Below are 16,828 nucleotides of genomic sequence, written 5' to 3'. Positions count from 1 at the left end.
CAAGGGAACACTACAGCTACCAGACAAAAGTCTTCCTGTCAGAGGAGCCTAACCCCATAGCGTGGAGAATAGATGCTGTATTGATGAGCTGGAAAGTGATAAAGGGTTGCGCTTTCCTTCCTTTGCTCTTCTGCCCAAGGGTTTGAACAAAATCAGCGAGGAGAAGGCCACAATTTTACTCATCGCCCCAGTCCAGTGGATCAAATGTTCTTAGCCGCATGGAAGCTATCAGGGAAAATCTCTCTTCAGAGGACATTTCGCAGTGTTTTTCACAGTCATGTCACCTTGGAAGGAGTAGCCCAAAAAGCAACATGATTCAGCTTGGAATCAATGGACCCGCTTCTGTCTTCAGAGGCAAGCTGATCCTGGTAGAGCCCATGTATCGGTTTGTTTATCCTTTCTTCAACATTTGTTAGATTCGGGGTTGCAATATAGAACTCTCTGTGTATAAAGATCGGCAATTTCCTCAGCACGTTTTTCTAGACGGAGCCTCAATTGGGCAACATCATCTAGTTGAACGTTTCTCCTCGAGTGTCTTAAATTTGCGTCCTCCACATCCACGCTATAATTTCACATGGAATGTGGCAACTGTGTTCAATCATTTCAAGTTTTTACTTAACAATCGTCAGTTATCGATCAGACAGTCAACTCACGAATTGGTCATGTTAATTGCACTTACGTTACGGCTAGTCGCTGTTCGTTACTCACAGCAATTGACGTAAATCATTTGTCTAGGTCTTCTGACGGAAGTTATGTTTTCTGGCTCTAATCTGTTCTCAAAGAGGCAGGCATGGATACTTCATATTTCAAAGCCCATTCAAGCCTTTGAGAAATAACCCCCTGCTTTGCTGTCCTTGCTGTCAGCAACAGTTTAAAGCAATTTAAAATTCATATGATTTTTTTGGCGACGACAAGTAAGTTGTCTTTGTTTTTGTTCAGACAATGGCTTGATTTTTATCTCTGGGAAGTCCAGACATATTGAGAACATACGATAAACGTTCAGAATCAGCGTCTACCTGACCAAAGTTTCTTTTTGTGTCACGAACAATTACTTCCCCGCACTGTTTATTCTGCCTGCGTTGTATCTTGGCAGGGGAATTACCTAGATTTTCCTGGCTCGACTATATAGCAAGCTGTTCCATTCACCCAGGCAGGTCTTCGGCCTTAAACATACGGTGTCTATTTGGACGCTGATGTTATCGTTTTTTTTGGAACTTCATTGTCCCGCATTCAATGCGGGTTACCAATAACTTTGTTGTCATTGGAGCATCTAGGCAATGAGCCAGCTCGTTAGTTTGACGATGTTGGACGATTTTTCATCTGGGTAAAAGAGTGGATGCCAAACCAAAATACAGGAATACCCCATAAAACCAAGAAAAGTTTTTGTTTTGATGTCAATGCAACATAAATATCAAAAACCTTTACAGAGCACTGAGTTTTCAGGTGTTGTCTCTGTCCATTGTTTTGTGAACAAACTGCCATTCTTCTTTCTGATTGGATTAGAAAGAGGAAGGATATGAAGTTAAATATCGCCTGATGAAGACTTGTGTTTAGTTGATCGTGCGCTTGTCCTGCGCAGTCTTGTGCACAAGCGCGGTTGGATTACCGATCGACGTATAACTACACCGCATCACGCTGAAAAAAATATTGAACAGTGCTAATGTATAAAATCAGAAGAAAGTGACAACGTAGAAGCGGTTCAGTAGCCTGTATTGCTCAAAACCCAGCAATTAAAATCGACTCTACCCCTCCCTCTCCCAAAATGGGCTTGTTTGACAGTTTTACAACTGGGAAAGGTGCAGTCTGTTTGAAACTTAACTAGGATATGAGACTTTCATTATGAGTACATTGATGAAACTTTCGTTTAATCCTTCACATTTTATCCAGTATAGCTAGACTTTCCAAGACTTACGATAGGGTTTGGTATCGTCTTTCGAGTTAATAACCTCATTTGTGCCGGTGTACACTGAGCTCTTCTTTGGAAAAATTAATATTTTGCCTGACCTGTCTTACAAAAAAGGGATGATGATAAGCTCGATTGTTATGGGACTGGTGCCAGACTGATTGGAAGAATTTAATCGAAAATTTAAGGTAGAAACTAAAAGCCTACCAGTGAAATCAGAGCGAATTCTGGGGACCGATTCCGGAAGAGTTTGTTTTTCCTTCTGAACGCATGATACAAAATTAAAATATTCAAGTAAACAGTATCCTTTGTATACAGGTTATGAGTGTCGCATTAAAGGGACGGCTTGCATGAAAAAGAAATCCCCACTTAACTACACATTCACATGCCGACAATTCCAATAGCGCTTCGACCAACGGATAGGGGCTGTCCATAAAGTACATACTCACGAAATGCCGACTTTTCAGACCCCCCCCCCACGCATGGCGTACGCAGTGGCTCCAAGCCCTCCCCCTGTACGCATACACATTACACAACTCTGGAAGACGCTGCCAGTAATGTCATGAATACTGTTGCGGTTTACTAATAATGGGCGTTGGCACGGGAGGATAAATGGTGGGGTGGACAGTGGAGAGTTCTGTGTTCGAATTTCGACGCGAAGGGGCCCAACACCTTATTCTGGTAGTTATTAGTATGATAAAGTGTATTGATATGATGCAGATTCATTACAGGCAAATTTTCGGTTTGCGCACGGTACGCACTGGCTTGAACCCCGTCTCCCCTTCGCACTTAATTAACGGACGGCCCAATATCTGACTTGTGTATTTTCCTTTCTTTTCTTTTAAAGCATACTATTCAGCATCTGAAGAGAAACAACTGGCTCATTCTCAGACTTTCACTTTACCCCTACTCACATAAGCTATAAAAAGACTTTCCTAAGATGCTAACCCTGGTAGACAGGTAATCTTTACGATCTTCCAGTCAGAGTACAGTAAAAAAAATAGCCATCGACATGCAAAATGAACTGAAAGTTAAAATGCCAACTAACTACCAGTACACCAAAAAAGAAACAGATTTTTTTAACCAACTCAAACAGGTATAGGCCTAAAGCTAAAGTGTCCTGTAACTACCACACATCAAAAGATTTGGAAAATGCACTGAAAAGTATTGAAAGATGGCAATAATAAAATCAAAAGGGTAAACAGAAAACGTTGAGATGTAATTTCTATTTGAATCGTTTATTTTAAATAGTGTATGTACAAAATTATTGTTCAGAAAAATTAAAATTTATCTTTCGGAAAAACTTACTGAGACTGATTCTCATTTCGGAATGCGTGGGATTTACTTAAAATTTCTACTTTGCCTGTAAAACGAGCTCATCCTGAATTTCACACATGCGGGGCACTCTGACTCCGGTGCGCTGCAGTTCATAGGTGAACGTCGACCCGCTCCTGATCTGAATGGCCTGCAGTATGCGGTTGATGTCCGCTGCAACGTCTCTCGGAACCTTTGACAAGTCAGGCGTCAGGAACCCTCTGCAGATGTGGTTGCAATGGTGGTTTTGGAAGAACTTGATCATCCCGAAGACTCCCAGGTCGGTCGGGCCGTAGAAGCCGAGGTCATGGTCGACCCAGCTGTGGATGGCAGGGTCGGTGAAGGTGTAACTCCGCTCTCGCCGCACCCCTTGGAGATCACACACCAGGACCTGCCCGCGGGACTCGTGGAAGGTGAAGTGGCTGAACGCGGCCGGCAGGAAGGTGGGAATCCCGTGGTTCACGTACGACGAGTTGCTCAGGAACTTGACGTAGTCGCCCTCCAGGAAGTCTTCGATCGCCACGCTGGATCCCTTGGGGATCATCTCCGTCGAGGAAGCCTGGGTGCCTGCCAGTTTTCCCTTTACTTTCTTCGGGATCCGAAACAGTCCGAGGAACTTGAAGGCTGCCGACGTGTCGATCTTAGAGATCTTTGGAATGATGAACTCGATCGGTTTGTTGGTTGGATGCTTTCGGTTGAATATTTGCGCCATCTCGTGGGCTTTATAAGAGGCCCGTACGTCAGCCTTGTACGCTGCCTCTCCAAGGAGCTCGCACCACTGTTCTTTGTACAGCTTCACCACGCACTTCTTGCCTTCATAACGCCAATCACCATGGTAGGTGCCTTTGTATGCCAGCCGCGAAACGCCTTGAGCAAACCAGTCGTTCTCAAATTCAGCCCAAATGGAGGTACCGCTGACAGGCATAGAAGTGTTACTTTGGTTGGTACCCATTTCGCCGTTCCAATTCACGTCTGAATATGGTAATGTGAACATGAAATTAAACTACGTAGAGATGAAGGGCTCGCTGAAAGAAAAAAATCAACAGACTCAGTAACTTTTTTATTTGTGGTCTTGGGGCTTCAAGCTATAGACTCAATAACTTTATTTCTATTTTCCTACGTTGGGTGTTGTGGCTTCAAATTATAGACTTGAAAACATACGGGCCGTGATCGCTCCGCTTCTGGCATCTATAACCGGCCAATTGACTAGTTCCAATTTAACTCCTTGAGAAACAAGTTAGTGAATAGTGGGGTGCATTTATTTATTCACGTGTAATTATGCTGACGACGTTAAGGATGCTGTCAAAACACCCACTGAACCTGAGCAGACGAGACCACTTAATTTATGCTACAGGGTGCGTATTTTTACGTGATGTAAATGTTTTTATGAAGACGGTTATGAGCAAATACTGAGGTTTATAAATAAAGGTTTCGCTATCTCCACAACCACGGGGTTTTGTAATTGTCCAGCTGTCAAGGGCCAACGGCCCTTTTAAGGGGTTTCTCAGCTGTAAGATGTAACCACTGTGACAGTTAGTGACGGAATACTTCTAACCTCTGTGACCCTAAGCTACCCCGTGGCAAATAACGTAGTGACCGGATTTTTAATGTAAATTTAAGACCCAGTTTCTTATTGATGTGGCGTTTGTAAAATGATGTAATTATAAATGGTTTTGCATACTAGGCCCGATTTCGTATTTCATGCGTAACTGTGTTGGGTAATTTTGTGTTTGATTACGTAGGTAGGGGTTTAGACGTTCTAGGAAAGATCAAGGCATCACCCCGATACCAGCACTGAGGGGTACGCTTAATTATGGAGTTCCATATCTACCGTCGCCCGTCGTCCGTCGCATTTTGCTTTTTGTTGTGTCCCAATTCTGCCATTTACCAGTTCCAAACATGCCATTTTCCGTCGCCCGTCGTGCATCGCCCGTCGTCCGTCGCCCGTCGTGCGTCGCCCATCAAATGGGTTGCATAGGACATGCAAAAGCCGTTGTTTAACAAATGACAATGTGATGATTCCATTCACTTCTAAAGATCTTTTCCGAATAAGGCAAGTACAAATCCCACCTGCAAAGCATATACTAGTCACATAATTAATTCCAATAATGCTAGACTACCACTGCCCCTTGACAAGAAAATATCGCCTCTCTGAGAATTCAACCAAGTGTTTTGGGGGGAAAAACATTTTCAGCAAAAATGTTCCGGCCAACTTATCCACAGTGTAATTCTAATTTGCATACTGTAAAAATGTGCCGACTTGTTGTCATCGAATTCCAGAAAGAAATCTGCCAACCGATACAGATATTCCATCTTGTCCTCTCAATTTCACCTTGAAATCCAGAAATACTAGACGTGCTGTGGATAACAAACTGTTTATTAAATGTATTGTTAAAGGGCAATTACCACTTGGTTTAAGTTCAGAGAATATGACGTGTTGGTTGTTGTGGATGTGTATGCCATGGTGGATAGACCAATGAGAACAGGTTGTCCAGCACATCAGCATTATTTATGGGGCTAACAAGTAACGTTACTGTTTAAAAGACTTCTGTGAGCCAACCTGCAAATAAAGTCATGTCCAATTTGGAGTATACAGCAGATTTCATCATAGGTATACCCGCCCTCAAAATAATGTTGAATCAGTTCGTCTCTTATGAAAACTATTGGGAATCAAACATTGTAAATAATCTATTATTTACATTCCGTTCTGTGGGATATCGTGCAGGGACAGACAGAAATATCACATAGGCTATAGACCTAAAGTCTGGCTGTTAACGAGTAAAGTTACGTCTAGAGTTAAACTAAGTTATCGAGAAAAACAATCTACCGTAACAAAAATCTATTTTGTTGATTTATGTCCGATGTCAGGATATTATTCTATTGCTAAAATGAGAGTCAGGCATGGTGGATCGATCGAACAAGGACATGTACGTGTGAAACGATCAAGGGTCAAAGTTAAAATACCACTGCGCAATCGTGACAAAAAAAACCACGGGCGACGCACGACGCACGACGGGCGACGGACGACGGGCGACGGACGACGCACGACGGGCGACGCACGACGGGCGACGCACGACGGGTGACGCACGACGGACGACGCACGACGGCAGATATGGAATTCCATACTTAATAGCTAAGAGCTTTCTGTTGGGGGGGGCAGACTGTCCCCTTAACCTACTCTGGTTTGACCTTTCTTTTTAACTCCTTGTGTTCAGTCTTTTTAATTTCCTCGTTTTAAGAGCATTCTGCAATATACCCGTGATTAGTTAAGCGTTAGCAGGGCATTATAACGTTGTAACTTATTATTGTTTTCGTTACTATTAAATGATTATAAATGATTTACTGTACTGGACTAAGAGAAATTTTTTTCTGATCAACTTACTCATCACAGTCAAAATTTGTCACACTTTTGGAAAATTTAGAACTTCCCAGTGAGTAAAGAAATACAGCTTTTTGTGTTCATTTCAGTGGTTAAATACATCATATTTCAGTATGCTTTATGCACGGATTAGGTATCAGATACAGTCGAGATATGTCTAGATCATTCAATTATTTTAAGCAGAAGAAATTATATGGATTTTAAAAATCGCTTCAAAGTAATGGCTACTTGTATTTTCAAATAAATACAAATCTTTACAAAAACTTACAGTTTCCCGCTCAACAAAATTCCTGTCTTTAGCTGGCGGAAAACATGACGCTCGCTCTTGATGTGGAGAGTAAGGTGCTACTACGGGGTGCCAAAACGTAGCTTATAGGCTCCTGGCTATTAAAAAGGCGTGTTGTGATGAATATACCCAGCAAGAAATGAGACCGAGGGGTACCCCCCCCAACATGTCCAATCCCTATACATATTCCAGACTATTGTTACTTAACACATCCCCCCAAGATGTCTGAAAGGAATTCCCCAGATTCCTGGAGACCATGACCAACGCAAAGCAGGGGGGGTCTCTCCGTCTCATACCTTGCTGCATATGGTGATGAAATTTGTATCCATCCGCCACCTGCCCCGCATTCTCAGAAAAGAAAATCTATTTTGGGGACAAGTCGTTTGTCAGCGTTAAGTCTACTGTTTATCTTTTGTGCCTGGACTAAGGACCCGGCACTTATCGGAGGTTTAAAGCGCGTAGGATAGAAGCTGGTGACATTTCAAGTACATTGTATAACCCCATTCAACCTGAGCCATTTTAAAATGCGGGATTTTCCAAGCCAGGATAATGATCTTCGGAAAGACTGACTCTCTATCTAGGCTTAGCCCCTTTCATGCCTGCAGAAAATTAGTCCCTTATGACAGGCCGTGTTGCCCGCACTGTTATCGCCAGCAACCGTTCATGACCACACTGCAGCACCTGAAGGTAAATATAGGTGATTCACCCAAGCAACGACCCTGAAAACTTCCCAGATGGCTCGCTGGTTATATCTGGATCCGACTGTAATTACTGTTGAATGGATCCCTGGTATTATAAGTGTTTTGTGCAGCGCTGCTTCAAAAGGCAAACTGTTTACGTATCAGCAGATGCAGGGCACCAGTGCTGTGTATAATTCATTTTACTATTTTCTCTTAAAGTGTGAATGATACAAGGCTCAATTACGTTTTACATCAGCCTACTCGCTTTAGGAGAACAGACAATACGACGTGGGGAGCACTTTTTATGATGGACTCTGCTTTCCCTGTGGAAGGCGAGTTGTTGTGGGTGCACTGAACTAATTGAAGCCCCATTGAAGACAATGTAAAATCGACCACGTTTTTGCAGCCCCGGTGCGGGCAACCGAAGTCCCTCATGCCTCTCAAACAAAAAAACAAAGTGTTCTGGGGTCATTCAGCTCTCAATTGATTTTCAATTTTTAGTAGGTTAACCAATGAAATTTTTAATTACCCAACCAAAACAAACTCACCTTCCAAAAAGTGAACGTTCCCAAGTCTGTCAGCGGCCATTTTTCAAATGACATCCCTCCACCTTTTCAGGCTCGTGGGACAATTTTTCAGTGGCATTTTTCTATGTTTCGCCCTGGGATGGGAGCCCTTGAATCTAGGGTGTTCATTCTGGGCCATTCTTTTACAATCCCACAAATTCTTGAGCCACACAATCTCCTCTTTTCCAAATAAACTGTAGGGGTACTTTTTGAGCGCCTCGGCCTGCCGAAGAATTTCCCTTGAATTGGGCAGTGCACCCTTGTATTGATTTCGAGATAATGTTAAATTCGTGGTATGTACGATGTAAGCCAGTCTGTGCACACTCATCCTCATGCGTGCATTTGATCCTGTCAGTGGAAGGTGGACATTCATCCTTCCATAATTTCCACCTTTCCCCTTTTTCCCTTTAGTGCTCCCAATCCACTCCCTGCAGCCTGTTGCTGGCTCAAATATGCTCTTTTTAGAGATTTTATTCTTTATCTTCTCACACCACATTTCAATATCGTCTTCATCCATTTTGAACGGATCAAAGAAATGAAAGCCCATGCCGGAGAGTTTGACTGGTTAAACAGTTTGAAGGAAAAGTTTGAAAAGTTTAAAGTCTGCTTTCAGTATGTGTTACACGGCACTGGTACAAACTGTACATAGACACTGCATATTGTAAACTCTTTATACCTGTGAAGTACTGTTGTCAATAAAAAAAAAACACCGCTGAGTTTGTAACAGATCAAAAAACTGTCTACCAGAACCTCTTCTTGTCTCCAAACCCTAGTTAAGATGAATGTAAACAGCAGAAACCATTTTTAAATCTCCACCGCCAAGCCCCCATGGAAGCCGCCATTTTGAAATATAGGGTGCACTGAACTAATTGAAGCCCCATTGAAGACAATGTAAAATCGACCACGTTTGCAGCCCCGGTGCGGACAACCGAAGTCCCTCAGGCCTCTCAAACAAAAAACAAAGTGTTCTGGGGTCATTCAGCTCTCAATTGATTTTCAATTTTTAGTAGGTTAACCAATGAAATTTTTAATTATCCACCCAAAACAAACTCACCTTCCAAAAAGTGAACGTTCCCAAGTCTGTCAGCGGCCATTTTTCAAATGACATCCCTCCACCTTTTCAGGCTCGTGGGACAATTTTTCAGTGGCATTTTTCTATGTTTCGCCCTGGGATGGGAGCCCTTGAATCTAGGGAGTTCATTCTGGGCCATTCTTTTACAATCCCACAAATTCTTGAGCCACACAATCTCCTCTTTTCCAAATAAACTGTAGGGGTACTTTTTGAGCGCCTCGGCCTGCCGAAGAATTTCCCTTGAATTGGGCAGTGCACCCTTGTATTGATTTCAGCCAGACGTCCTTGGCGACTCACGGCGGGCCTACTGGTCAATCTCTCACTGTGAAAGAGGGGTGGAAGACAACGTGCATGGTGACACGAGAGCATTATTGTTTCCACCACTGAAAGCAGCGCCTATGGCAACAAGACCGTTCAAGAACTACTTGCATTGTTCACGTGTCTGTAATAGTAGATACTTTATGTAGGCATTACCCATAGTGTAATTTCACATCGCGCAACCAAGTCCAGACACAACCAAGATCATCAATGAAATTATGAATGAAAATTTTACCAAGAGTAGAAGGTTTTGTATGTTGAGCTGAAGTGCCATAGACATTCCCAGCTCGCAGGAGACCACCACTTACATGCAAGTTTCTTTACTTACCAGCGAGGAGTTTTGCTCGTAAAGGAAATTGTAAGTATTGATTTTAAAGCTTGTTGTTTTGGTAATAAATTGAAATTTAAATTACACAGTTGTCATCCAGTTCTTATATCCTCCCTTGAATATTTTTGGGCCCATCTGTTTGGTTTGGAGAATCTGATTGTAAAATCAGACGCAATAATGCATCATTTTAATTTGATTTCAGGTTAAAATTGTTGAAGTAAAATGGGCAGTAGTCAAAGCAACAGAACCCTTCCTATCGAAGGGACGTCCATGTGGGTGAAGTTTGAGAACGACTGGTTTGCCCAGGGCGTTTTACGTCTAGTCTACCGGGGCACCTACCACGGAGACTTGGTTCGGGAAGGCAAGAAGTGCGTGGTGAAACTGTACAAAGAACAGTGGTCCGAGCTCCTTGGAGAGGCAGCGTACAAGGCTGACGTACGGGCCTCTTATAAAGCCCACGAGATGGCGCAAATATTCAACCGAAAGCATCCAACCAACAAACCGATTGAGTTCATCATTCCAAAGATCTCCAAAATCGACCGCTCTGCTGCTTTCAAAGTCCTCGGAGTGATTTCGATCCCAAAGAAGGTCAAAGGTCGATTGCCAGGAACTGAGGTTCCTGCCACTGAAATGGTCCACAAAGGGGCCACTGTTGCTATTGAGAACTATCTCTGGGGCGACTATGTCAAGTTCCTGAGCAACTCAGCATATGTGAATCGTAGTTTGGAAACTTACCAGCCAGCCGCTTTCAGCCACTTCACCTTCCACGAGTCCCGCGGGCAGATCCTGGTGTGTGATCTCCAAGGGGTGCGGCGAGAGCGGAGTTACACCTTCACCGACCCTGCCATCCACAGTAGTGAGGAAAAGATCGGTTTCTATGGTCCTACCGACCTGGGGCTCTTCGGTATAATCAAGTTTTTTCAAAACCACGAGTGTAACCACATATGTAAGGGGTTCTTGAAGCCCAACTTGTCGGTCATTCCAAGAGACCCAACAGCCGATATGAACCGCATATTGCGGGCCATCCACGTACGGAGCGGCTCGACGGTAACGCGTGTTCTGGAGGACTCGGGCGTCAGTACCAATCGTTTGCGCCAACTACAACGCTCGTTTACTTTGCCGCTCGTAGAAGAGGAAAGTACTGACTGTGGGGGTCCATCTGATACTCCATCAAGGATGCAAGGAGCAACATCGGTGTTTCCAACCGACAACATTCAAAAACAACATAATTCGCTATCCCTCATCCCGATCCAAAGAAGGCTGGGTTCAAATCGGGTAGGTCCCTCTGGTAGGTAACATTAGACGCCGGGCGGATGAACAAGTGTGTGCCACACCATTCAGTCTGAAGGTCCATTTTGGATACACGTGCTGAAAAGAATGACATTTTTAAATTACACAGCTTTACCTTGCACTTTTGGACTGTTGAGTACCTAACGTAACCATGTCCCAATTACCCATCATTTTATACCTCACTTTAAATTTTCCCTAATCATAAGTCATTATCAGTTGTCGCGTCCCTGTGGCTGAACCAAGTTATTCAATTCAAAACAACCAGGTAAAAAATCCGATCGCAACTAAGTGTTTGAAGTATAGCTAAACCTTTCCACGTAATGTTTTGTAAACTAGAAGCTCTCTTGTACACCAAAAAGGTGTCACCATGGGAATTCAAAACTAGCTACAGTGTAAATCCATTTAAAGGTTTTTAGCTCCCGAAATAATATATGCCAAAATAAGGTTTTTTTAAAAATACCAATATTATGCAAGTAATGCATATAATGAAACTACGTTTTTGAAGTATGCAACTTCAGTTTTGTTTGTAACTAAAAAGACAAAAAATGAAACTTTTCAAACAAAAACATAAGACATGGACGATTTAACCTGCAAAACACTACTCGTTCACTGCCAAGTGCTCAAAAAGTAAGGCTCCAGTGACAGGGAACATCAAAGTGTAATGCACCTGTAATCATTCCGTAACGGTCAGGGTCCTCCTCTATTGGAATGTTTAATTAATAAAGAGGGTGGATTGGAGACTGGGAGCGGCCTCCAAAATGGATGGCTCATAAACGAAATGACCAGCAGCTGGTTTGAGCCCCCTAACCCTTTAGGTTTTAGTCTCAAACCGTCGCCGTTGGGCCGCGATGCAAAATACAGGCTTGCTTGTGATTTAGTTTAAATTCAACAGTTTGCTCCATGATTTAGATAGCATCTTTATATGTATAGCAGCTATATGGTAATTATGTGTGGCCCGTATTTATACAGCGATTGGCTCGTGTGAATCCCCCGAGCTGTCTCGTTTACACGTGTATTAATACTTAGATGGAATGGTGTTTTAATGCAGTAACTATTCAGGTAATTCACTCGGGTCCTTTTACTGTTAAATATTCCTTCAACTGACCATCTTTGTAGTCACGTAAGTAAAAGCAATAACTTAGCTTAATGTCATGCATGCAGTTGGTGATTTATGTTTTTCCAACGTGTATTTCGGATACTGTACGCCAAATGCGAATTTCAATATTTTCTTTCTGTCTCACTGTTTTATTGTTGTCACAGTTTGATTTCATTTAAGAGATTTTTGTTTTATTATAGAAATGTGCCGTGTTTTGTTAACTTAAAATTGTGCTAAATTTTAGAACGTTGTGGTTCAATTGAACTGAATGGTTAAAGGTATTCACTGGCGGACGAAATGCCGAGGCCAGTGCCTGTGACTTTATATTATTACTTGGTGAATGGTTGAAAAGTATGGACTGGACTCTAAGAAAAGACTGTTCATTGGCCGCGACCATTCCAGTTTAGTTGGTACGGTTTGAAAGAATTTGTGACAATGCATTGCGTTTTCGTATAAAAACCTTGGGAAGGGCGTCGGCTCAGCACTTGGTGACGAGATTGACTGCTGGCACTACGTTGGGGGCATTAGAGGCCCGTCTTAAACCCGTTCATCCCCCAGGTTGGACCAATGCGTTTGGTCGGGGATTGGGTTCGTTTTCGCAAGTACTGCGTCGTATTGGGGAGCTTGAGAGCACCAAGATGCTAGTGAGGATGCCAGCATGAGAATGTCTGCTTGTTGTAATGTTTGCTTAATACTCTAGCAAATTAGATCAATGTTTTAGTAATGTGGTGCACCTTTTCACAAACCCCGAGTGTTCTTACTCATCCAAAATAATCCCTACATTGAATTTAAATTGTTGTACTTCACTCTTGTCATAAACTTTTGCAACTTTTATCATTCGTTTATAGTTATGCATGGTTCTGGCCTGTTCACATTGATAGATTTGTCTTGTATGTGCGGGCCAAGTGTAGGCGCCAAGTCAGGTCAAAAATGTGTCATTTGGACCGATTTTGTAGCGTTGTCGTGAAAGTTTTGTGGAAAGTTTGGCCATGTGACTCGTACACATGCACGAAGCATAACAACTGTTTCATGTTGCATTCAACGACTATTAAATGTCCTTGAATTGTTTCCGTTGTGTGGTCTTTTCACAGCTTAACTCTGTAGAGAGAGCAGGTTGCACAGTGTCCTTATGAATTGTGTTCTTTTGTCCAGTTGACTTTTGCCTTTTTATCTCTTTGCCAACTGGCTTTGCCATATCTCATGACTTCACTTTTTACTCTTGCAATTATCAGAGCATAAGATTCTTTCTCCATACTGGTCAATCAATTCACATCAATTATTTTATCATTGTCAAACTCCATTTATTTTTGTCCACAATTGTGTAAACTTAGGCGTACCCCACGTACGTAGGCCTGTGAACGTGACAGTACGTTGAAATTTGGCAAAATTATAATGAATTAAATCGATATCCCAGACAACACATTCAATTTTGATCTTACCTTTTTGTAATTCTTAGGCAGACTACGTTTTTATTAGGTATCATTGAAAATGGTTTTGAAAAGTTGCTATTTTTATTAATGAATGAGAGAAAATATTTTAAAAGATTTGGGTTAAACAGCTCCGCCTCGAGAACTATCTCACTAACGTAGAAAATTTGCATCATGAGACCATTTGAAGAGAATGTTAAATGTCACAGTTAAAAAAAAGATATTGCACGCTATATACAGCACACATGTACCGCTGAAAGAAGCTCATTTTTAGCTACTCACTGGGACGTGAAAACACCCCAATTAATTGAAAACAGGAACGTGCAATAGATTTATTGAAGCGATACAACTTGCTGTCATCTATATTGTAGATCAGACTTAGAGGAAGGACACAGAAGGACTTCTAACTCTGGCACTTCAAAATTGAAGTGTTCAATGATCGTCGCCACCGAGTCAAACAGGTAATAGAAAACTTTGCAGATTAGACAGACAAGCGGCACCAGTAATTTCCTAGCAATACTTGTAGTATAAAGCTTGCAATTTTAAATACAAATTATTTTTTTGACAAGGTAATACAGAGAAGAATCCCTGATATTAGACCTACTTTTACTATCGTGAATAAACATTTCCAAATGGAAAGCTGAGTTCATAAGGAACAAAACACGCTCTTTCACCACAGGGAGTGATCATGAAATCTGGTAAAATACGCTTTTGTGCAAACACCATAATAAAATTATTCAAACAAAGCTCGAAAATACTGGAAACAACGGGGCTATTGATTCCTAAAATAATTCCAGAAGAAAACGTTCATTAAGGGCAACGACTGCGCATGTGCATTTAGGGCACTCAGTGTAATAAAAGCAACTGCGCAAGTACTAAATTGATGTTATGAGATCATACCAAGCACCAACAAATGCATGCATATTCAGTTTCCTATACCTCAGTACACAAAGTTTACAGATGCAGATTACTAGCGAAAAATTGTGGCAGCGATCATTGGGTACATATATAGAGGTTTTGTGGTTGTAAAACAGATGGTGCGTAGCATGCGCTCGCTGCGCCATTGCTGTGGACATACTGGGCATGCCAAAAAGCGGTAAATGGCCAGATATTGTAGCCCGGGCAGTTCAAACTCCGTCTGCGTCCTTCCTCTAGGATGAGACACGTTTAGCCGGATGACCAGAATGACCAAGCATTTGAGGTAGATGTAATGGGCGTATGGCATAAGCTGATTGTCAGTGGTAGGCTTCCGTAGATTTGGAGCGGTTGTGAAGACAGGCAAGGGTTTCCATGACAACTGTTGGTGCATGAATTTTCTTTGTAACTTTACAGAATTATTATTATTATTATTATGCACATTTCATAAGGCGCGCAAATATTATCGCACTCAGGTAAAAAGGCTTCAAAATGTTGGTTTTTTTTCACTTTTGGGAAAAAAGGAGTAAAAATGTTTTCCCACTTGTCTGGTATCAATCACTTTCATGTGGCTGGGGAGGGGGTTGAAAACTTTCCCTTGTAAAAAAGGCATTCATAACACAGAGGCCAACGTCTGATTTAAGAATAAATGTAGCGTCAAATACCACAAATACTGACTCACGTAACTTACTCGAACTGTACTTGAATGATATTTCTTACTAAGAGTTCTTTTTTTATCCAAGTCTCCACACTACCACAGGCTGTGCATACCTGCCTCAACAGACTTAACGTCGACTTTGTGTGTAAAGAAACTAAACGGAGCATTAGACACTTGGGGGGGTTGAGGAACCCTGTATGTCAGTTAACAATTACCCACGTCTGAAATAAAAAATAGGAATAGGAAAAATGTATGACAGTAAGAACCCTGGAAGATTATGGCTAATAAATTTCAATTGTTGGAGTCAATTCAAAAATAACAAAAGAAGAATATTCTTAATTTGGGGGATGAAAAAAGTCGATTTTTCTTGAAATCTGACAGTAAATAACAATATAGGCGTATTATACTCGTGTATATTGAATGCTTAACTAAATATCGTTCACTTAAATGTAACTGGCAATGGTTAAATATGTCCACCGTCTAATAATTAAAAGATAACAAATTTGCAACTTGAGTTCTGTATACAGACATCACTAATTTTTGTCCCCTTGTAGTAGTTTATTACTATATTAGCCATCTGAGAAGATGCTTACATTTCCTAAAAATTCAAATATGGCACTGAAAATGTTGGACCATTATAGAAAACGCTTAGAATTTTGCGGACTAGTCTTACAGGGTTTGTACACAGAAAACCTTTGATGTCCGCATATGGAACCCTTTCCAAAAATAGTAAAAAAAAAAAAAAAGTTTGCCCCCTTTTCCTGTAAAATTGCCTCTAGCACCGGATCCATCCTTGGCCTTGGGCATGTTGGGTGCACCAGGCCTGCCCGGTAACACGAACGGGGTCTTCACGTTTGCGACGTGCCAGCCCCAACACGCTCCGTCAATCAGAGCATGGAGGAACCTTCCTCTATCACAGCACACATCCCTCACTGATGGACACAGAATAAAATGAAGTACAGTGCAAGCGATCTGAAATTTTCATGAGGTACCCCTGCTAGTAGGTGTCCTTTCTTTATGGTCTCAGTAACGCAATCGAAAACCTAATATTGCTTACCAGCCGGTCACACAAGCGCCAAGAAATTCAGCTACAATCCTGACCGTGTACCTGCAACTGACAAATTAATATGCTGTCGTACATGTACATGTACATACAGGGAGCACTGCACAGAGCGTTGGAAATAGAATACCGAAGCGTGACGTCACTGTGAACCGGAATGTGCAGTGCAAACGAATGGAGTACGCGCGTGTTGGTTCACGCGCTGATGCCTTTTACACACTAATTGTGCGCGTGACGTTCACTTCGGTACTCTGTTCTGCTGCTGGCCGCGTAATATGCTCATTTCAGCTAAATCAATGCAGAGTGGAAAACGGAATGTATATTTGAGTGCCCCAGTTTTTGTCATTTTTAATCTTGCAAAACTGGTCATTAGCCCCCCCCCCCGACTAAAGAGGTAACGCTCTTTTTTATTGCGCTGACCCTATTTTTTGGAATTTCGAATTATAAATTGGGAAAAAATGTGACTTTTTACTGATAAATACCAGCCATGCAAATTCGAATCCACCATGTGTCATGTGTTGTGTCAAAACATTCAG

The 16,828-nt window shown here is 42.0% G+C and overlaps 2 protein-coding genes across 2 annotated transcripts; one reads left to right on the top strand and one right to left on the bottom strand.

Moving 5' to 3' along the window:
• Positions 1-89: 89 nt before the first annotated feature.
• On the bottom strand, positions 90-8,560 carry LOC110983036 (alpha-protein kinase vwkA-like). The gene is made up of 2 exons (XM_087142577.1): positions 6,865-8,560; positions 90-4,242 (listed from the first exon to the last, which is right to left on the bottom strand). Exon 2 carries the CDS (start codon positions 4,209-4,211, stop codon positions 3,258-3,260), a length of 954 nt encoding a protein of 317 aa, XP_086998703.1. The 5' UTR covers positions 4,212-4,242; positions 6,865-8,560; the 3' UTR covers positions 90-3,257.
• Positions 8,561-8,695: 135 nt separating this feature from the next.
• Positions 8,696-15,746, top strand: LOC147797856 (alpha-protein kinase vwkA-like). Its single transcript, XM_087142576.1, has 2 exons — positions 8,696-9,876; positions 10,049-15,746. Exon 2 carries the CDS (start codon positions 10,069-10,071, stop codon positions 11,140-11,142), a length of 1,074 nt encoding a protein of 357 aa, XP_086998702.1. The 5' UTR covers positions 8,696-9,876; positions 10,049-10,068; the 3' UTR covers positions 11,143-15,746.
• Positions 15,747-16,828: the final 1,082 nt, after the last annotated feature.

This window comes from Acanthaster planci, linkage group LG10 (genome assembly GCF_054643075.1).
Source record: "Acanthaster planci isolate LZ-2023a linkage group LG10, COTS_SCS, whole genome shotgun sequence".
Lineage (NCBI taxonomy): Eukaryota > Metazoa > Echinodermata > Asteroidea > Valvatida > Acanthasteridae > Acanthaster > Acanthaster planci.
The sequence above is the reverse complement of the archived record's forward strand: the minus strand, read 5'-3'. Positions and strand labels throughout refer to the sequence as shown.